We start from the raw sequence: 22,500 nt of genomic DNA on the forward strand, positions 1-22,500 counted from the left end.
ATTTAGTTTATTTATTTTAGCAGAACATAATGTATATTGTATGTAAATTTATTTTGACTAATCAGCCTGACCTAAGCCTTAGGTTTATTTGTTAAATTAATATTTTAATCATTGTGATTAACACATGTTTTTATATCATTTTACAAGGTAGGGAACTCTAAGTAGGTCAGATATTTTATTTTATTTAATATGATCAAACTCAAGAGTAAGATTACTAATTCAGTGTTAATATTGGAGTGGGCCCCGGGTCCCTCTGTAGTGTAGGTCCTGAGGTCAAACAGGTTAAGAACTGCTATATACAATGACCCTGCAGATGAAAATGAGCTTTTGGCTACAACCTGACACATTAAAATTGTATATAGATAGATAGATATAGATAGTACTTTATTGATTCCTTCAGGAAAGTTCCCTCGGGAAAATTAAAAATTCCAGCAGCAGTGTACAAAATTGAAATTGAAGTTAAAAAGTAAAAAGTAAATAATGGGAGTAGAAATGGAAACAAAATAGAAAAATATTACAATAGAATAAAAATAAAAAGCAACAATGAGAATAAAAATATAACAGTAAAATAAAAATATAACAAGAGAAACTAGACAGTATTGCACTGTTATTGTTTTGCATCCCCTGTCATCCTAGTACCCCCCCTCCAGAGAGGAGTTGTACAGTCTGATGGCGTGTGGGACAAAGGAGTTTTTTAGTCTATTAGTCCTGCACTTGGGATGAAGCAGTCTAGCACTGAACAGGCTCCTCTGGCTACTGATAACGCTATGCAGAGGGTGACTGGCATCATCCAGGATGCTCACTAGTTTTTCCACAGTCCTCTTCTCGGCCACCGTCACCAGAGAGTCCAGTTTCATTCCCATCGTAGAACCGGCCCGCCTGATCAGTTTCTCTAGTCTGGAGCTGTCCTTCTTAGATGTAATGCCCCCCCAGCACACTACGATGTAGTACAGAACACTGGCAACCACAGACTGGTAGTACATCCACAAGAGTTTTTTACAGATGTTGAAGGAGTTCATTATGTTTATATGTTCATTAATGTGCATTAATGTACGATAACAAATGGCGACTTCCTATCAGGAGTTGTAATATACATCTATAAACAAGCTTATTGGTGTGTTTAGATTGACAGGCGAAAGTTAAGCTGGAGAACATGTGTTAGTTTATAAATTAATTAATGTTAATGTGCGACCCGGTAGCAAATGCGTCACGGACCGGTATCGGTCCCCGGACCGGTGGTTGGGGTACACTGCGAGAAATCCACTAAGTACTTTTCATTAGTTTAAATGAAACTTCTACTTTGGCGTCAGAAGCGGGATTTTTTTTTGCCATGAGGCCTTTAAAGTGGTGCCCACTTGGAAGAAACACCCCACCCCCCCACCCAACACTATAGTTAATGAACCAAGTGGTGGCTCCTTTCCATACTGAAACCAAAATACTTAAGAGATATTCAAAAAGTAACAATATTGGAAAATACGCCTTCCGACAGAAAAATGCACATCATCGTCAAGCTCCACCTCTGCAAGTCTCAGTCAGGATTGCTTTTTCTTGTTTTGTTTTTTTCTCTTAGTGTTGTTGTTGTTGTAGTAATGCCAAAAAGGCTCTGGGGGGAAAGTAATGATGGCGACCATAGAACAGTCAAGCTGCAGTAATTGTGGTCTTTTGGAGACGTACCCTCAGCAAAACACTTTTTTTTTCTCCGTTATGTCAGAAAACTGCCAGCCTCTCCTTCAGAGTGTGCATGTTGCAATTCACATTTCCCTTTAATGAACCGCAACTCCCTAGTGCCAGCAGAACTCATGCTGCCCCATACCATGATGTTACTACCGCTATGCTTGACTGTAGACATGTTGAAGTACATGTTCCCCCTTAATGAACAGCAGCTCTCCAGTGTCAGCAGAAGTCATGCGTCTCCAGACCATGACGCTACCACCACCGTGCTTGAATTAAGACATGTTGAAACTCACATTTACACTTAATGAATCTCCCTAGTACCGGTAGTACTCATGCGTCCCTAGACTATGACGCTACTACCCTAATGCTTGAAAGCATGTTTGAATTGACATGTCTCCTCAATGAACCGCAGCTCCCTAATGCCTGCAGCACTCGTGCAGCATCAGACCATGACGCTACTACCGCTATGCTTGACTTAAGACATGTTGCATTACACGTTCCCCCTTAATGAACCACAGCTCTCCAGTGTCAGCAGCAGTCATGCATCTCCAGACCATGACGTTACCACTACCATGCTTGAATGAAGAAATGTCGGAATTCACATTTCCACTCAATGAATTTCAGTTCTCTAGCTCCAGCAGCACTCGTGCTGGCCAATACCATGATGTTACGACCGCTATGCTTGACTGTAGACATGTTGAAGTACATGGTTCCCCTTAATGTACCACAGCTCTCCAGTGTCAGCGGCAGTCTTGCATCTCCAGACCATGACGCTACCACCACCACGCTTGAATGAAGACATGTCGGAATTCATATTTCCACTCCATGAATCCCAGCTCCTCAGTGTTGGCAGCACTCGTGCAGCCCAAGCCAATCCCGCGATCACCACCATGCTTGAAAACATGTTGGAATTCACATTACTTCTCCATTAACCGCAGCTCCTCAGTGCTGACAGCACTTGTGCAGCCCATGGCAATGCCGCTACCACCACCATGCGGAATTATCTTGCTACTCATTTGTGTTGCCAGGTGTTTGGACGACAACGATCGTGTGCTGTCATTTTCACTGAATAGGAAATCCATGCTGATATACAAGCTGTACACTGACTACTCTGAAGTATATCCAAATTGTTTGAGTACGGTTTATTGTGGAGATATGTTGTCATTATATTTGAGGAGTTTACTCACTTTTGTGTATGTTTACATTTGTATGATGTTGAGAATGTGTAAACTTGCCTGTAGAGTCAGTTTGACAGTTTGACCCTACAATCGATTTTCTTTCAATATCCTGTGTCTGAGAAAATGGATTTCAAATCCAAAATAAAAGAAGTGAACTTTGTCAAGGAACAGATTGCATTGTAACCTCGAAGGGTCATTCTGATCCTTGCTGAATGTAGAGAGTCTTTCCAAAAGTCAAAGGTGACAAGATCAGCATCCAGCAGGTCTTTCATCTTGAGGCCGAGTGGAAGGACTTGTAATGTCGGCTTTTTAGAAATGCTGCTGAGATATTTGCCAGCATTCCTTTTGGGTGTTGTTGCTCTAGAACAGGGGTGTCAAACGTACAGTCTGTGGGCCGGATCAGGCCCGCGAACAGGTTTTATCCGGCCCGCGGGATGAGTTTGCTAAGTATAAAAATGAGCCGAAATTTTGGAATGAAAAAAACTGCTGTTCTAATAATAATAGTAATAGATTTTATTTGTAAAAACACTTTACATTTAACAAACAATCTCAAAGTGCTACAGTGCATTAAAAAACAACAACGCTAGAAACACAAATAGCTGCCCCCAACGAGTAAAATAAATAGTAAAATAAAATAAGAACTAGAACAGCCTAATAGATAGAACTAGCACACATATACCTGAACCTGTTTTTATGTTTTATTTATTCTATTTTATTTATTTATTTGTTATCGTGTTCTGTTTGTGTTGTGTTTGCTCGGTACTCGTATTATCTTTTAACCTGCCCATTGTACAGCACTTTGGCTACCCCTGTGGTAAATTTTAAATGTGCTTTATAAATAAAGTTGATTTGATTTGATTTGATATATCTAACAAAAGGCTTTTTTTTTTAAAAGAAGGGTTTTTAAGCCTTTTTTAAAAGCATCCACAGTCTGTGGTGCCCTCAGGTGGTCAAGGAGAGCGTTCCACAGACTGGGAGCGGCGGAGCAGAAAGCCCGGTCTCCCATAGTTCTGAGCTTTGTCCTCGGAGGTTGGAGAAGATTAGCCTGTCCGGAGCGGAGGTGTCGTGTGGAGGATTTGGGGGTGAGCAGTTCTTTGAGGTAGAGGGAGGGCATTTCCATGGAGGCATTAGTGAGTTAGTAGGGAGACTTTGTAATCAATCCTGAGTGGAACACTTCTAAATGTGTCCACTAGATGTCGCAATAGCAATTCTTTGTATCTTTGTAGATGATGCTACATATGTAAAAAATAAAATTAAAATAAACCACATAAACCAATGAGTTGACTGGTGAACATTATCACATAATTTATTCAGAAAAAGACAAAGATAGAATACTATTAACCGTGACATGTAAGTGTAAAAAAAAAACAATGACATTATGGTTTGTACATTTTCAGGATGTGCTTGTTCTATTTTTAAACAAAACAATCTGAAGTTGTCTTTATTTTTAAGTTATTGTGCCGTGATTTTACCAGTCCGGCCCACTTGGGAGTACATTTTTCTCCATGTGGCCCCCGATTTAAAATGAGTTTGACACCCCTGCTCTCGAAAGTATGTTCCCCCTTTAATGTTGGTCTGTCACAGTGGCAACACAACCATGACACGTTGTACACAAACACACTTTCTCCCAGCAGACACACAAACACTTCTTTATATCCATCCTTGTCCCTCCAGCAGGAACAGATGCTCTTTCTGCTGCTCTTTCACCCCTCCTGACCTTTAACCCTATTGTTTCTCTAAAAAAAAAACTAAAAAAAAAACTCTTTAACCTCGAGTTCTTTTCACTTTTGACGTGTCTTTTCAGATACAAAGATCTGGTCGTCCCAACGCTGGCGGACAGGAAGAAGCTGTCGGCGGACGAGACCTGTCGCGCCGTGCTGCAGCAGAGCAAACTCCAGGGATGGCAGGTGTGCGTCTTTTTACGTCTCTCCCGTCTATAACAAAAGACCAAATAACTTAATCCCCCTAAAACCCCGCCCACGCCCCCCTCTGTCTTGTTTGTGGAGGATTCCTCGGAATCTTTGACAGCACGTTCCAGCTGTCCTGCATCATCATCATTCATCTCACACACACACACACACATCACTACGGATCCCACCCCCTCCATCCTCCTCCTCCTGTCTGCCAGACTGCTGTTGTGTCTGAGCCAGTGACCTTTTGGGGTCACATCAGCTGCAGGCGCGCACATACTCACACACACACACATACAGAAACACACGCACGCACACACACACACACACATTTTTGTATTTGTTACCTTCGCCAAAAAATGCCTACCTCTTTAGGACCACCCTTTCTAGATATATACATTTTTTTATTTACAACATTAATAATATATACATACTATGCCAATATAAAAAAGCTTGTTGTGAAACATGAGTTGGACTTTCACAAGAAAAATGTCACAATTTCACAAGAAAAACTTAGAATTTTGGCAGAATTATAATAAAAGTCGTCATTTTACTCAACGCAAGTCAAAATTTTACAAGAAAAACTGAACATTTGTGCAATATTATGAGAAAAGTTGGAATTTTACTCAATAACAGTCGCAATTTTACAAGAAAAGTTTTATGAAAATTTTATGAAAAGAGTCGTCATTTTTACTCGACAAAGGTCACAATTTTATAAGAAAACTTAAAAATTTGGGCCATATTATAATAACAATAATCAGAATTTTACTTGGCAAAAGTAATCATTTTACTCAAGAAATGTCACTGTTTTCCAAAAACACCAAAAAAAATCACAATTTTGCGATAAGAGTCAGAATTTTATGACAAATGCCACCATTTTACAATAAAAAGTAATAATTTTACATAAAAAGTAATAATTTTACGAGAGAATATGAGAAATTGTTCCCAATTTCATGAGAAAAAAGTCGACACAATGTGAGAAAAAGACTGCTTTTAGTTATTTTATTTTTGTTTGTAATTGGTTTTTAATCTTCATTATTTTAAAGTTTAAAGATTAAAGTACCAATGATTGTCACACAAACACTAAGGTGTGGTGAAATTTGTCCTCTGCATTTGACCCATCCCCTTGTTCACCCCCTGGGAGGTGAAGGGAGCAGTGGGCAGCAGCGGTGCCGCGCCCGGGAATCATTTTTGGTGATTTAACCCCCATTTCCAACCTTTGATGCTGAGTGCCAAGCAGGGAGGTAATGGGTCCCATTTTTATAGTCTTTGGTATGACTCGGCCGGGGTTTGAACTCACAACCTACCGATCTCAGGGCGGACACTCTAACCACTAGGCCACTGAGTAGGTGACCACTCGGCCACTGAGTAGGTTTTCCAAAAACAACAAAAAAATTGGCAATTTTGCGATAAGAGTCAGAATTTTATATGACAAATGCCACCATTTTACAATAAAAAGTAATAATTTTACGAGAAAATATTGCAATATTACAGAAACAGAAAGAATATGAGAAATTGTTCCCAATTTCATGAGAAAAAATTTGAGAAAAAGACTGCTTTTAGTTATTTTATTTTTGTTTGTAATTGGGTTTTAATCTTCATTATTTACTTCAAGTTATTACAATATGTCTCTATATACATATGTATTTATTTATTTTTTAAATTAATTTAATTAATTAAAAAGCCTACCTCTTTAGGACCACCCTTTCTAGATATATAAAGATTTGTATTTACAACATTAATTTTATATACATACTATGCCAATATAAAAAAGCTTGTTGTGAAAAATGAGTTGGACTTTCACAAGAAAAAGGTCACAATTTCACAAGAATGTTGGCAGTATTATAATAAAAGTCGTAATTTTACTCAACGCAAGTCAAAATTTTGCAAGAAAAAGGGAACATTTGTGCAATATCATGATAGAAGTTGGAATTTTACTCAACAGTCACAATTTTACAAGAAAAGCTTAAAATGTTTTTAATTCTATGAAGAGTCGTAATTTTACTCGACAAAAGTCATAATTTTATAAGAAAACTTTAAAATGTTGGCAATATTAGACATAGTGAATTTGCAAACAGCTAAAATTATACACAAAGAAAACTACAATCCGCTACCCAAGAATATACAACAATTCTCCTCAACAAAAGAGGAGAAATATAATCTTAGAGAAAAATGTAATTTAAAACATTTGTACGCATGTACAACACTTAAGACCTTCAGTATATCAATATGTGGAATTAAATTATGGAATGGATTAAGCAAAGAAATCCAACAATGTACTTATATGATCCACTTCAAGAAACTCTTCAAACTTAAAGTGTTTACAAAGTACAAAGAAGAAGAACCATGATAAACATTCTGAATTTTTTTCATCCATCCATTCATTTTCAAGATAATCTTACTTATCTCACCATATGAAATATAACTTACCGTATTTTTCGAACTATAAGTCGCAGTTGTTTTCATAGTTTGGCCAGGCTCCAGTGCGATTTATGTATGTTTTTTCCTTTTTTATTATGCATTTTCGGCAGGTGCGGCTTATACTCCGGTGCGACTTATACTCCGAAAAATACGGTACTTCACCAATTATTATTTATTTATTCATTTATTTTTATTGTTATTACTTATGGAGACCCTACCAGGGGGCATAGAAACCCCCGGACAACATAGCTCCTAGGATCATTGGGACACGGTAGTGTCTCCCAAGGCAAACTGGTCCTAGGTGAGGGATCAGACAAAGAGCAGCTCGAAGACCTCGATGAAGAACACAAACAAAGGACCCAGATTTCCCTCGCCCGGACGCGGGTCACCGGGGCCCCCCTCTGGAGCCAGGCCCGGAGGTGGGGCACGATGGCGAGCGCCTGGTGGCCGGGCCTGTCCCCATGGGGCCCGGCCGGGCACAGCCCGAAGAGGCAACGTGGGTCCCCCCTCCAATGGGCTCACCACCCATAGCAGGGGCCATAGAGGTCGGGTGCAGTGTGAGCTGGGCGGAAGCCGAGGGCAGGGCGCTTGGTGGTCCGATCCTCGGCTACATAAGCTGGCTCTTGGGACGTGGAACGTCACTTCGCTGGGGGGGAAGGAGCCTGAGCTAGTGCGTGAGGTGGAGAAGTTCCGGCTAGATATAGTCGGACTCACTTCGACGCACAGCAAGGGCTCTGGAACCACTTCTCTTGAGAGGGGCTGGACTCTCTTCCACTCTGGCGTTGCCGGCAGTGAGAGGCGACGGGCTGGGGTGGCAATTCTTGTTGCCCCTCGGCTCAAAGCCTGCACGTTGGAGTTCAACCCGGTGGACGAGAGGGTAGCTTCCCTCCGCCTTCGGGTGGGGGGACGGGTCCTGACTGTTTGCGTTTACGCGCCAAACGGCAGCTCAGAGTACCCACCCTTTTTGGATTCACTCGAGGGAGTACTGGAGAGTGCTCCCCCGGGTGATTCCCTCGTTCTACTGGGGGACTTCAACGCTCATGTTGGCAGCGACAGTGAAACCTGGAGAGGTGTGATTGGGAAGAATGGCCGCCCGGATCTGAACCCGAGTGGTGTTCTGTTATTGGACTTTTGTGCTCGTCACAGATTGTCGATAACAAACACCATGTTCAAACATAAGGGTGTCCATATGTGCACTTGGCACCAGGACACCCTAGGCCGCAGTTCCATGATCGACTTTGTAGTTGTGTCATCGGATTTGCGGTCTCATGTTTTGGACACTCGGGTGAAGAGAGGGGCGGAGCTTTCTACCGATCACCACCTGGTGGTGAGTTGGCTGCGATGGTGGGGGAGGATGCCGGACAGACCTGGCAGGCCCAAACGCATTGTGAGGGTTTGCTGGGAACGTCTAGCAGAGTCTCCTGTCAGAAAGAGTTTCAATTCCCACCTCCGGAAGAACTTTGAACATGTCACGAGGGAGGTGCTGGACATTGAGTCCGAGTGGACGATGTTCCGTACCTCTGTTGTCGAGGCGGCCGATTGGAGCTGTGGCCGCAAGGTAGTTGGTGCCTGTCGTGGCGGTAATCCTAGAACCCGTTGGTGGACGCCGGCGGTGAGGGATGCCGTCAGGCTGAAGAAGGAGACCTATCGGGTTCTTTTGGCTCATGAGGCTCCTGAGGCAGCAGACATGTACCGACAGGCCAAGCGGTGTGCGGCTTCAGCGGTCGCGGAGGCAAAAACTCGGACATGGGAGGAGTTCGGGGAGGCCATGGAAAAAGACTTCCGGACGGCTTCAAAGCAATTCTGGACCACCATCCGCCGCCTCAGGAAGGGGAAGCAGTGCAGTGTCAACACCGTGTATGGTGGGGATGGTGCTCTGCTGACCTCGACTGCGGATGTTGTGGATCGGTGGAGGGAATACTTCGAAGACCTCCTCAATCCTACCAGCACGTCTTCCTATGAGGAAGCAGGGCCTGGGGAATCTGTGGTGGGCTCTCCTATTTCTGGGTCTGAGGTTGCCGAGGTAGTTAAAAAGCTCCTCGGTGGCAAGGCCCCGGGGGTGGATGAGATCCGCCCGGAGTTCCTTAAGGCTCTGGATGTTGTGGGGCTGTCTTGGTTGACAAGACTCTGCAACATCGCGTGGACATCGGGGGCGGTACCTCTGGATTGGCAGACCGGGGTGGTGGTTCCTCTCTTTAAGAAGGGGAACCGGAGGGTGTGTTCCAACTATCGTGGGATCACACTCCTCAGCCTTCCCGGTAAGGTCTATTCAGGTGTACTGGAGAGGAGGCTACGCCGGATAGTCGAACCTCGGATTCAGGAGGAACAGTGTGGTTTTCGTCCTGGTCGTGGAACTGTGGACCAGCTCTATACTCTCGGCAGCGTCCTTGAGGGTGCATGGGAGTTTGCCCAACCAGTCTACATGTGCTTTGTGGACTTGGAGAAGGCATTCGACCGTGTACCCCGGGAAGTCCTGTGGGGAGTGCTCAGAGAGTATGGGGTAACGGACTGTCTTATTGTGGCAGTTCGCTCCCTGTATAATCAGTGCCAGAGCTTGGTCCGCATTGCCGGCAGTAAGTCGGACACGTTTCCAGTGAGGGTTGGACTCTGCCAAGGCTGCCCTTTGTCACCGATTCTGTTCATAACCTTTATGGACAGAATTTCTAGGCGCAGTCAGGGCGTTGGGGGGATCTGGTTTGGTGGCTGCAGGATTAGGTCTCTGCTATTTGCAGATGATGTGGTCCTGATGGCTTCCTCTGGCCAAGATCTTCAGCTCTTGCTGGATCGGTTCGCAGCCGAGTGTGAAGCGACTGGGATGGGAATCAGCACCTCCAAGTCCGAGTCCATGGTTCTCTCCCGGAAAAGGGTGGAGTGCCCCAAGTGGAGGAGTTTAAGTACCTCGGAGTCTTGTTCACGAATGGGGGAAGAGTGGATCGTGAGATCGACAGGCGGATCGGTGCGGCATCTTCAGTAATGCGGACGCTGTATCGATCCGTTGTGGTGAAGAAGGATCTGAGCCGGAAGGCAAAGCTCTCGATTTACCGGTCGATCTACGTTCCCATCCTCACCTATGGTCATGAGCTTTGGGTCATGACCGAAAGGACAAGATCACGGGTACAAGCGGCCGAAATGAGTTTCCTCCGCCGAGTGGCGGGGCTCTCCCTTAGAGATAGGGTGAGAAGCTCTGTCATTCGGGGGGAGCTCAAAGTAAAGCCGCTGCTCCTCCACATCGAGAGGAGCCAGATGAGGTGGTTCGGGCATCTGGTCAGGATGCCACCCGAACGCCTCCCTAGGAAGGTGTTTCGAGCACGTCCGACCGGTAGGAGGCCACGGGGAAGACCCAGGACACGCTGGGAAGACTATCTCTCCCGGCTGGCCTGGGAACGCCTCGGGATCCCCCGGGAGGAGCTGGACAAAGTGGCTGGGGAGAGGGAAGTCTGGGCTTCCCTGCTTAAGCTGCTGCCCCCGCGACCTGACCTCGGATAATCGGAAGAAGATGGATGGATGGATGGATACTTATGGAGTATATTGTGAATAAATTGAGAACAGGAAGTGAACAAAAGTTTTAGCAACTGCTATGTAAAAGAAAAGGGGTAGGATTAAATAAGCTCTGCTTCTTCCTACTCCTTTTAGAACATGTTGAATAGAGAAACTGGAAATTGTGATGTATCATGTTGTATGCATGCATGTTCGAAATAAACTCAAACTCAATATTATAATAATAATAATCTGAATTTTACTTGGCAAAATTATGACAAATGTCATCATTTTACTCAAAAAATGTCACTGTTTTCCAAAAACAAAAACAAAAATTTGCAATTTTGCGATAAAAGTCAGAATTTTATGACAAATGCCACCATTTTGCAATAAAAAGTAATCCTTTTACATAAAAAAGTAATAATTTTACAAGAAAATATTGCAATATTACAGAAACAGAAAGAATACGAGAAATTGTTCCCAATTTTATCAGAAAAAAGTCGACACATTGTGAGAAAAAGACTGCTTTTAGTTATTTTATTTTATTTTTTATTTTCTGTTTGTAATTGTTTTTTAAATCTTCATTATTTACTTCAAGTTATTACAATTTGTCTCTATATACATATTTATTTATTTAAAAAAAAATTAAAAAAAATGGCCAGAGGGGGCGCATTTCAATTTCTTACACACAATTGTTATTACATATGTTGGCCAGAGGGGAGGCACTTCAAATGTTTACACACACTTCTTATTTCATATGTTGACCAGAGGGGGAGCACTTAAAACTTTTTACACACACTTGTTATTTCATATGTTGACCAGAGGGGGAGCACTTAAAACTTTTTACACACACTTGTTGTTTCATATGTTGACCAGAGGGGGAGCACTTTTAAAACCGACACACATTCAATTTGAAAAATCCCTGCTTTTTGGGACCACCCTCATTTTGATAGATTTCACCACCAGGGGTGCAAATGAGACATTCTCTATCAGATGCAATGGTTTTCCGTATTGGGACCATGATTTCGGTCTTAACTTGTTCACCGTTCCTCATATGGACGGTACTATTCCTTGTTGATGTCTCAAGAAGGGTAGAAATACAAGAACACACACACACAAATCTCCACAACAGCTGGCTTATTAAAAAAGTGGCTCCTGCAAGTGTTGCAATGAATGGAAGGATGTCACTCACCCACCATGCACACATTGAATGCTATACACACACACACACACACACACACACACACACACACACACACACACACACACACACACACACACGCGCACACATCTGTCATTGCACTCCTGTCATCCTCAGAGGTTGTCAGGCTTTGCTGTGCAACTCGTGCGTTCTTTACGTCGTTTGTGTTTCCACATAGGTGGGCAGCAGCAAAGTGTTTCTCCGATACTGGCAGGCAGACCAGCTCAACGACCGCTGCTACCAGCTTCATAAAAAGATCATCACCTGCCAGAAAGGTAATGTAGGAAATGATTCGTGTGTGTCTCATGGTGTGCTTGCCTGAGCAGTAAAAACAAGCATGTTTTATTTTCAACAAGTCCAAAATCACCTGTGTTTTCATGGACCTGTGGTACGCATGCCAGGCCAGCGCTTAAAATGTACCGAAACACCCAATGCAAACAGATTTTAATATGTTTGTTTGTTTTAATATGCCCGGGACTTCAGTGCGTTCGTTTCCATGAACTCACTGCGAGAAAAAATAGCAATATTTAAAAATGAGGTCAAAACAATGGCCGAAATCTAGCTTTGATGCTGGAATTAAAACAGTCGATTAGTGACGTGCCGATCAAGTGACGACTGATCAGTATTGGACAATTTTCTTGAAAAAGTACACGATCGCCATTGCTGATTAGTGCTTTTCAGTCACATGTATTTATATATAGTCCCCCTGGCTGACAAGCAGGCAGCTAATTGTGTGTCTCCATACACAGTGTGGAGCAGCTCCACAAGTTAATAATAATCACCTTCATTATGGCAAATATGCCTATAGGCTACTGTTTCAAACGTTGTGTAAAATGCATTTCTTAGTATCTTAAAGGAGCCATATGTAAGAATCTGGCCAGAAATGGTACTGCAATCACGGATAAAATGCTGTAGTCCCATCCCCCTCTCCATGACTGAGGTTGCCAGATACGCAGCTGAATCCAGCTCGATCGACTGGGCTACTCCAAGGGACTTCAAATGGCAAGCGACAAGTCCTACGCTGTAGATTTTAGGGCTGCGAATCTTTGGGTGTCCCACGATTCGATTCAATATCGATTCTTGGGGTCACGATTCGATTATAAATCGATTTATTTTTTTTCCGATTCAACGCGGTTCTCGATTCAAAAACGATATTTTTCCCGATTCAAAAGGATTCTCTATTCATTCGATACATAGGATTTCAGCAGGATCTCCCCCAGTCTGCTGACATGCAAGCAGAGTAGTAGATTTTTGTAAAAAGCTTTTATAATTGTAAAGGACAATGTTTTATCAACTGATTGCAATAATGTAAATTTGTTTGAACTATTAAATGAACCAAAAATATGACTTATTTTATCTTTGTGAAAATATTGGACACAGTGTGTTGTCAAGCTTATGAGATGCGATGCAAGTGTAAGCCACTGTGACACTATTGTTCTTTTTTTTTTTTTTTTTTTATTTTTTTTTTTTTTTATAAATGTCTAATGATAATGTCAACGAGGGATCTTTAATCACTGCTATGTTGAAATTGTAACTAATATTGATACTGTTGTTGATAATATTCATTTTTGTTTCACTACTTTTGGATTGTTCTGCGTCGTGTTTGTGTCTCCTCTCAATTGCTCTGTTTATTGCAGTTCTGAGTGTTGCTGTGCCGGGTTTGGTTTTGGAATTGGATTGCATTGTTATGGTATTGCTGTGTATTGTTTTGTTGGATTGATTAATTTAAAAAATAATGAATAAATAAAAAATAAATAAATAGATTTTTTAAAAATGAGAATCGATACTGAATCACACATCGTGAGAATCGCGATTTGAATTCGAATCGATTTTTTTCCCACACCTCTTGTTTTTGCATACAATATCACAACAAATGGCAATCATATGGTTATTGTCAGTACTATTAGAAAACAAAGATTAAAACGAACTACAACCAACGCTAGCAATGGTTATACAGGTGAAAATAAGTAGAGCATGCTTAGCAGCCTAATGTACGCCCAAAACTAAAGAGGAGACATTTTACCAAGGTATGCCTTGAGGCTACTGTTTCAAACGTTGTGTAAAATGCATTTCTTAGTATCTTAAAGGAGCCATATGTAAGAATCTGGCCAGAAATGGTACTGCAATCACAGTCAAAATTCTGTAGTCCCCTCCTCCTCTCCACGACTGAGGTTGCCGGATACACAGCTGAATCCAGCTCGATCAACTGGACTACTCCAAGGAACTTCAAATGGCAAGCGACGAGTGCCACACGGTAGATTTCTCTTGTGTTGCGTACAATATCACAACAAATGGCAATCATATGGTTATTGTCAGTACTATTAGAAAACAAAGACTAAAACGAACTACAACCAACACTAGCAATGGTTATACAGGCGAAAATAAGTAGAGCATGCTTAGCAGCGTTATGTACGCCCAAAACTAATGAGACATTTTACCAAGGTATGCCTATAGGCTACTGTTTCAAACGTTGTGTAAAATGTATTTCTTAGTATCTTAAAGGAGCCATATGTAAGAATCTGGCCAGAAATGGTACTGCAATCACGGTTAAAATGTTGTAGTCCCCTCCCCCTCTCCCTGACTGAGGTACGCAGCTGAATCCAGCTCGATCGACTGGGCTACTCCAAGGAACTTCAAATGGCAAGCGACTACACCTACGCTGTAGATTTCTCTGTTTTTTTTCGTACAATGTCACAACAAATGGTAATCATATGGTTATTGTCAGTACTATTATAAAACAAAGACTAAAACGAACTACAACCAACACGAGCAATGATTATACAGGTGAAAATAAGTAGAGCATGCTTAACAGCCTAATGTACACCCAAAACTTAACAGGAGACATTTTACCAAGGTATGCCTATAGGCTACTGTTTCAAACGTTTCAGATTGCCATATAACTTGGTACATGTAGTCCACAAAATGCAAACACGATTGAGGAATTATTTTGTCATGTGATTTGGCTATCTCCATACGTTTCACATTGCCATGACAGCCGTGCTAATGTTGGAACCCATTTCCTCAGCGTATCAGCATATTGAGAACGAAGTAGGCACTAACACTATCCATAATCCACATAGGTTTTATTTGTCGAAATATATTTTGCCCTGTCAGTTGGATGACAGTTCGACATACAGGCTAACGGGCATATATGTCGATGTGTAATGAACTGGGCTATATGTATGCTCCCATTGACCGAGCTAGCATGCTAAGCATTCGTTGCAGGAACATACTAGCTTTGTTAGACAATATCATAGACCGTACTGGACAATATAGTTTACATATAAAATGTTCATTTCTATCTATTACAAGTAATCAGAAAACGTAAATGCCTGACTTACCTATCCAGGAGGAAACTAGCAAGTTTGACGCCAGATGAAAAAATCTTCTCCACCTTCAATCGTCTCCATCTTTCAAAGGCATCCCCGATACAAATCCTTGTTTTGTTCCTGGCTTTGTCATGAATGGTAACGAGGCCTTTAAGATTTACTAAGGTCTGACATGTTTAGTAACTTTACCAGTAGCAGGACCTCGACAAAGGTGGCGTAACTGGCAACCTGGATGTGACACACTCACAGACTTTCTAATTGGCTAAAACGGTGGAGGGCGGGACATCGAAATGAAAACAATAACAATATTCCGGGGCTGTAAATCTCATTTTGAAATGAGCATATCCCAGCTGAACTACTGTTATCAGTCATAGAAGTATTCGAAAATAACATGATTTATTAATGCCTTTTGACATATCAGGGCCATTTAATGATGACTTGACATGAAATTCTTACATATGGCACCTTGAAGTGTCTTTGTCAAGTATCGTATTTTCCAGACTATAAACTGGACCGGTATATAAGCCGCACCTACTAAATTTGAGAAGAAAACTATTTTTTTTCATATATCAGACGCACCAGACTATAAACCGCAGATATATAACAATACAAAAGATTTTAACATACTTTAATTGTTTTAAAAGGGTGCCTGTAACACGGCAGCAAAATGAAAATTTCCTCTGCGTTGTGTGGTTTTTATGGAACACGACCGACACCATGGATTGCTCAGCTGCACTTTACTGATAAAACACAGAATACAATTGTTGTCAATAAGTTTTTGCCATTGTCGAGTCCCTCTCTCGTTATGGTAGACAAAAGGGCAGTACAACAGTGAAATAAACATACCTGATAAAACACAGAATACAATTGTTGTCAATAAGTTTTTGCCATCGTCGAGTCCCTACACAAATATAATACAGAACAAGAAAGTGAACTGAAGTTCTTAACATGACAATACATTTTCTGTCGTCGCATGGACGCCTACCTCTCCCGTTATGGTAGACAAAAGGGAAGTTGGAAGGCGTGTCCAACGCATATAAAAAGACAGGTGTCAGTAATTATTGCAGTAGGAGGGACAACGAGACAATGGTTCCACATTGACAAAACATCGAACAATATTCAGGTATTTACATGTAACTTACACATTTTGTGTAATTATAACAATAATAAAACACTATAAAATACATTATTTACAAGACATAATTGACCCTGTTACACTTATTCATCTTCCCCCTGTGCTCTCAAACCACTGAAGTTGTCTTATTTAGGTTCGGAGTTAAAAGGTTCAAGATGTTTATCAGGATTCTTCTTCCTTTTGCTTAACATGTTGAGTTTGAACAGTTTCCTAAAGTGGATCATTTTAGTGCATTGTTTGATTTTTTTCTGCTCAATCCTTTCCATAATTAGTTAGCAGTAAGCAGTTAGCAAAGAAAAATCCATAGATGAGCTGCACCTTTGTATAGGGCGCAGGGATCAAAGTGTGGGGAAAAAAGTAGTTGTTTAAAGTCCGGAAAAGACGATAATAGGACAAAGCTAAACTTGTTACACATTGAGATCAAGCAGGAGCAGGCATGCCAATAGCTAAGGTAACCGCTGAGCTAGCTCAAAACAACAAAATAAATAAGTGCATGGTAAAGTTCAAGAAGTAGAACCACATTGCAGCAGAAAGTAAGTGTATATTAACAAGAAATTAACAAGAAGATTAATAAGAGTAAGAGAGAAAATAAAAATAACTGTTGGTGTGTCCGCGTTGTCACAGACTGTACATGATAGGTAAGAGGTGGATCGGATTGGTGGTGTCGCCATCAAGGGGAGTATCAGTATATGTTCGATACTAGAGTCATCAAATCGAGATCTTTATTTTCCCCAAATCCTTTTGTTTTTGTTAATGTTTACAAATTCAGAGACTAATTCCCTGTACACGGAATTACTTTAAGGGCAAAACTCAAAGGATTTAAATGAGTATAGACCGACGTAGTTTTTGATTTTGTTTAGTTGTGTCCAACAATATGTAAAAAAAGAGAATAAGGAAGTATCAATCAATCAATCAATCAAAGTTTATTTATATAGCCTTAAATCACAAGTGTCTCAAAGGGCTGCACAAGCCACAACGACATCCTCGGCTCAGATCCGGGCAAGAAAAAACTCAACCACAATGAGAAACCTCAGAACACTAGATTCATCGGTTGGTCAAATGTAGTCCGTTCTTCTTCTGCCTAGTGGTGCGTGGCTGGCTGGCGAGGCGGCGCGTGCGTCGCCGGCTCTCGACGTCGCGGCGGAAGGACGGCGAGTGTGGCGTGCAGCGCTTCCTGCAGGGGGCGGAGGACATGGGCCTGCGCACCTACGACCGCCTGGTCATCCAGAACGCGGCCGACATCGCGCGGGAGAGCGACCGCCTGCGTTGCCACGGCAACAGCGGCCCACACCGCACCTCCCTTGGCAGCAGCCCGCCACTTGGAGAGAGGCCCGACCCGGTGGGCAAGGAGGAGGACCAACCTGTTAAAAGGTATTCTTACGAATTGTGCAATAATGATGTGGTACTTGGATGCTATTTCACTGTTATGCAACGTCCAACTGACCTCTTTAATATCATGTGACATCTGCTGCCGAGGCAGGAGACACATTCACACATTCATAACAATCCTCGTAATGATAGACTAGGTCAAATCAACCCAGTTTCTTACCATTAAAATTCCTTCCCTCATCACTTACGCACATCGACTACCCACTGGACACACCCACTCCCACTAGCACCCCCACCCCCTGCCCGCATTCATAGAAACGACAGATGGCTGACTGAGATTAGCGTAGGAAATATCAAACTGGATATGATCAAATTACTGCAGGGAGATTAGCCTGGAAAGCGTAATCACGTTGGTCTTTATCCTTCAATTGGCCTCCTTAGCTCGTATTTGCGGCTTGATGGTTGATGTGTGACTGTAATGCTGCACACATGATAGAAATAGCAGGTAAATTTGTCATATATTGTTACATTATTATAATTTTGGGAGTGATACATCACAGTGATATCCTATGATTTGGAATATGTTGGAGATAACAAACAATAAGGCCTCTGCCATTAATGTTGGTATATTTAAATGTCGCATATCTAATATTAAATGACACATTTCCAAATGTGCAGAAGACAAGCTGGACGGAATACTGTCACTTGTTTATACAAAAGTAAAAAATAACTTTGAATACATGTAAAACAAAACAAAAACTATTAGAATGGTATTTATTATTATTATTTATTTAAAAGAAAAACAAACACAAATATATATATATATCTACATGTATATATGTATGTGTGTGTGTGTAAGGGACAAGCGGTAGAAAATGGATGGATGAATATATGTGTGTGTGTATGTATATATATATATATATATATATTTATCGGCCGATAAATGCGTTAAAATGTAATATCGGAAATTATCGGTATCTGTTTTTTTATTATCGGTATCGTTTTTTTTGTTTTTTTTTGTTTTTGTTTTTTATTAAATCAACATAGAAAACACAAGATACACTTACAATTAGTGCACCAACCCAAAAAACCTCCCTCTCCCATTTACACTCATTCACACTCATTCACACAAAAGGGTTGTTTCTTTCTGTTATTAATATTCTGGTTCCTACATTATATATCAATATATATCAATACAGTCTGCAAGGGATACAGTCCGTAAGCACACATGATTGTGCGTGCTGCTGGTCCACTAATAGTACTAACCTTTAACAGTTAATTTTACTCATTTTCATTCATTACTAGTTTCTATGTAACTGTTTTTATATTGTTTTACTTTCTTTTTTATTCAAGAAAATGTTTTTAATTTATTTATCTTATTTTATTAATTTTTTTGAAAAGTACCTTATCTTCACCTTACCTGGTTGTCCAAATTAGGCATAATAATGTGTTAATTCCACGACTGCATATATCGGTTGATATCGGTATCGGTAATTAAAGAGTTGGGGAATATCGGATATCGGCAAAAAGCCATTATCGGACATCCCTAATATATATATATATATATATATATATATATATATATGTTTATACACTTTTTTGTATTGTGTTGTAAAAACATTTGAAAATAATTCAAAAATAATAAAAACATGAAAGAAATACTATGGATTTATGAATTGCCACCAAACTATACTTTGTTTTACATGGATTAAAAAGAAATGATCAGTCAAATTCAGAGATAAAGAGAATTTGTGTGTCTTTGTTGAAAATAAAACGTTTTTTTTTGTATAGCAAGCAGAGGTTTTTCAAATTAATAATGCAAAATTCTTAATGTTGTTATATACATATGTTATATTAAAATAATAACTTAATTAAATATAAAGTCATGAAAATAAAAACATATTACTGTGTGAATCTGTATTTGCACCAATATATGCTATTTGTTGAGCCATATCCGATGACGATAATATTTTACCAAATGCAAAATATTTATCAATATTTGTAGTGAAATGGTTTTATGTTTGTTAAATTATTATATTTTAGCTACATTTAATACAAGCAAAAAGTTATCTAAGATAATATAAAAAAAAATATCCACCGTTTTTAATTGTGTTATATGTTAAAAAAGTTTGCAATTATCGCAATAATTTTGGTAACTTCTGGTAATATCTATACTCAACAATGATTTAAAAACATTGCAGGAGCCGGCAATGAGAAGGATATGTAGCAATCGTTTTATCATTTTTTCAACTTAAAGATATCCTCTATTAACAAAATCTGCCCAGGCTATGAATGATGCTGGTCCTAATTGTGTATAATTAAATCAAAGAAAAAAGAAAATTAATAGATTTATTAGCAGCACCTGGTTGTCCTTTTTGCATCATTAGCATTTATGGTATGTATATTTATGATATGATATGTACTTAATCTATGATCAACAATTCAGGGATGCATTGTGATGGTCTACAAACATCTTGGATCTCTTGTAGGAGTGTGGAAAAAGCTATCAGCGGGGGAAGCCGGGTCATCCGCCACTTTCGATCGAGCTCGGTACCCGTCCCCCTCGCCGTGGACAGCAGCAGTCCGGGCATCAGACCGGCGCTGCAGCAAGTAGCGGACAGCCCCACTGGAGGCGCTGTTTCCTCTCCTCGGAAGCAACCTCCCCCGAAACCAAAGAGGGACCCCAACACCCGCCTGAGTGCGTCGTATGAGGCGGTCAGCGCGGGGCTGGTGATGGCGGCCAAAGAGAGCCCCACTCCAGAAGGCTACGCCTCACCAGCTGGGAGCCCCCCTAAGTGCCAGCTGTCCCCTACAGACCCCACAGGTACGTCCGCTTGCTTTTGGAAAACAGAACATATGTTAGACATAAGTGTTGGAGATATTATTACTTTCTCTGCATGCTCAGGATTATCCAAGCCCCGCCCCCACAGCGACGACTACACCACCATGAGGAAGGTGCCCCCGCCCAAGCCCAAGCGCAGCCCCAACACAAAGCTGACAGGTTCGTACGAGGAGATAAACGCTGCGGCGCCTCTCCTCCAACAGTTTCGCCCTGCTGATGTCAAGATGGCGCTGCTGTCGCGAGGCGGCAGCCTGATGCAGAAGGCGGCTTCTCTGGATGCTCCTCAGGGCTTAGGGCTGAGTCTCTACCAGGGCCAGGATGACGAGGACGTCTATATCGAGATGCTAGGCTCTCGAAGCCTCCAGGAGCCGCCCGACAGCCCGGAGGAGGCGGAGTCAGAAGCGGTGTACGAAGAGATGACCTTCTTTCCTCCAGATGACGCCGCTCCACCGGCCCCTGCAACCAAGGCGGCCAGACTGCAGGCTCTCAGCTTGGGCCTCCTGATGAGCAACACGTGTTCCCCTCAGAGTGGGGACAGCAAGCGGGTGTCCGCGGGGGTGACGGCGGCATTGGACGTCGCTTACCCTCAGATGGCACCCAGGAGCCACGGAAAAGACTGCGACATCCCGGCGCCTTTTCCCAACTTGCTCCCGCACCGACCGCCTCTGTTGGTGTTCCCTCCGTCCCCCGTCACCTGCTCACCTGCATCCGACGAGTCCCCCCTCACTCCTCTGGAGGTGAAGAAGCTGCCCGTGTTTGAGACCAACCTGAACTACTCCGCCCCGCCAGACAGCCCCCTGTCGCCTCAATACATGCGCCAGAGGGCCGACTCGTCCCCGAGCCTCACCGTCCTCATGCCGGAGAAGAAGGGCACGCCTCCCCTCACCCCTCCCCTTCCTCTTTCTACCACAAACGCTCTGCCTCCTCCATACAGACCACCGTCCCACTTCCCCTTCCCGCCTGAAACCAACTTCCTGTCGTTGACCCGCACGGGTTCCGTCACGGGGACTCAGTCGGAGTCCTCCAAGGCCCAAAGGCCCAATGTAGAGCCACTGGGGAAGCCGCCCCCTTACTCCCCGGGAAAGATGTCGCGTCCTGAGCCTCGTAGAGCGCACTCCTGCTCCTCCTCTCCGCTGTTGTTCAACCCGGCTAATGGCCGACCCCTGACCAGCCCCCTGGATGAGCTCAGCACCTTGTTCAGCAGCGGGCGCAGCTTGCTGAGGAAATCCTCTACGCCACGCAAGATGCGAGACGGAGGTCTGTCACACAAACCAACACGTTTACACACACATCTTGGGCCAGACACAATCCTGGCGTTTGTATTGGAAAGTAGAAATAATCTGCTCCAGAAATGTTTGAGCACCTCTACTCTCAAAAGTGGAACAAACACGTGAGGGATATATTTCGTTAAAGGGGACCTATGATGATTGAAATCCACATTTAAAGGAGGCATAATATGATTTTTTTTTTCTACATTTAAAACACTTCCTTGTGGTCTACCGTATTTTTCGGAGTATAAGTCGCTCCGGAGCATAAGTCGCTCCGGAGTATAAGTCGCACCGGCGGAAAATGCATAATAAAGAAGGAAAAAAACATATATAAGTCGCACTGGAGTATAAGTCGAATTTTTGGGGGAAATTTATTTGATAAAACCCAACACCAAGAATAGACATTTGAAAGGTAATATAAAATAGATAAAGGGGGGTGGAACAAGGGGATGGGTCAAATGCAGAGGGTAATTTAACCACACCTAGTGTGTGTGTGACTATCAGTGGTAATTTTACTTTGATTTTAAACATATATTTTCATCTGGTCACAACATTAGGAACACCTGAATCAGACTGCATATAAAAGCTCCCTTTAGCATGTTGTACGTCGGTGTTATTATGTCCGTGCAAACATTAGATGACGATAATACTTGTTTGTGTTTTTCATAGTGTAATGTCGAGGGGGAGGAGCTCCATCCCTGTGGCTGAGTGCTTACTTAGGTCCCTTCTAAACTAA

At 42.1% G+C, this 22,500-nt stretch overlaps 1 protein-coding gene across 6 annotated transcripts in view; it reads left to right on the plus strand.

Annotated features, from left to right (window-relative positions):
* The window catches only part of myo16 (myosin XVI), a 257,282-nt gene that overhangs the window by 211,610 nt on the left and 23,172 nt on the right, over window positions 1-22,500 (plus strand). For all 6 annotated transcript variants that reach the window (XM_061971132.1, XM_061971135.1, XM_061971134.1 and 3 more), the window contains 5 exons: window positions 4,657-4,759; window positions 12,040-12,136; window positions 17,411-17,696; window positions 20,144-20,478; window positions 20,560-21,753. In XM_061971132.1, coding sequence (XP_061827116.1) covers window positions 4,657-4,759; window positions 12,040-12,136; window positions 17,411-17,696; window positions 20,144-20,478; window positions 20,560-21,753 — 2,015 coding nt within the window. The remainder of the gene's footprint in view (window positions 1-4,656; window positions 4,760-12,039; window positions 12,137-17,410; window positions 17,697-20,143; window positions 20,479-20,559; window positions 21,754-22,500) is intronic.

Source organism: Nerophis lumbriciformis, linkage group LG13, assembly GCF_033978685.3.
Source record: "Nerophis lumbriciformis linkage group LG13, RoL_Nlum_v2.1, whole genome shotgun sequence".
Classification (NCBI taxonomy): domain Eukaryota; kingdom Metazoa; phylum Chordata; class Actinopteri; order Syngnathiformes; family Syngnathidae; genus Nerophis; species Nerophis lumbriciformis.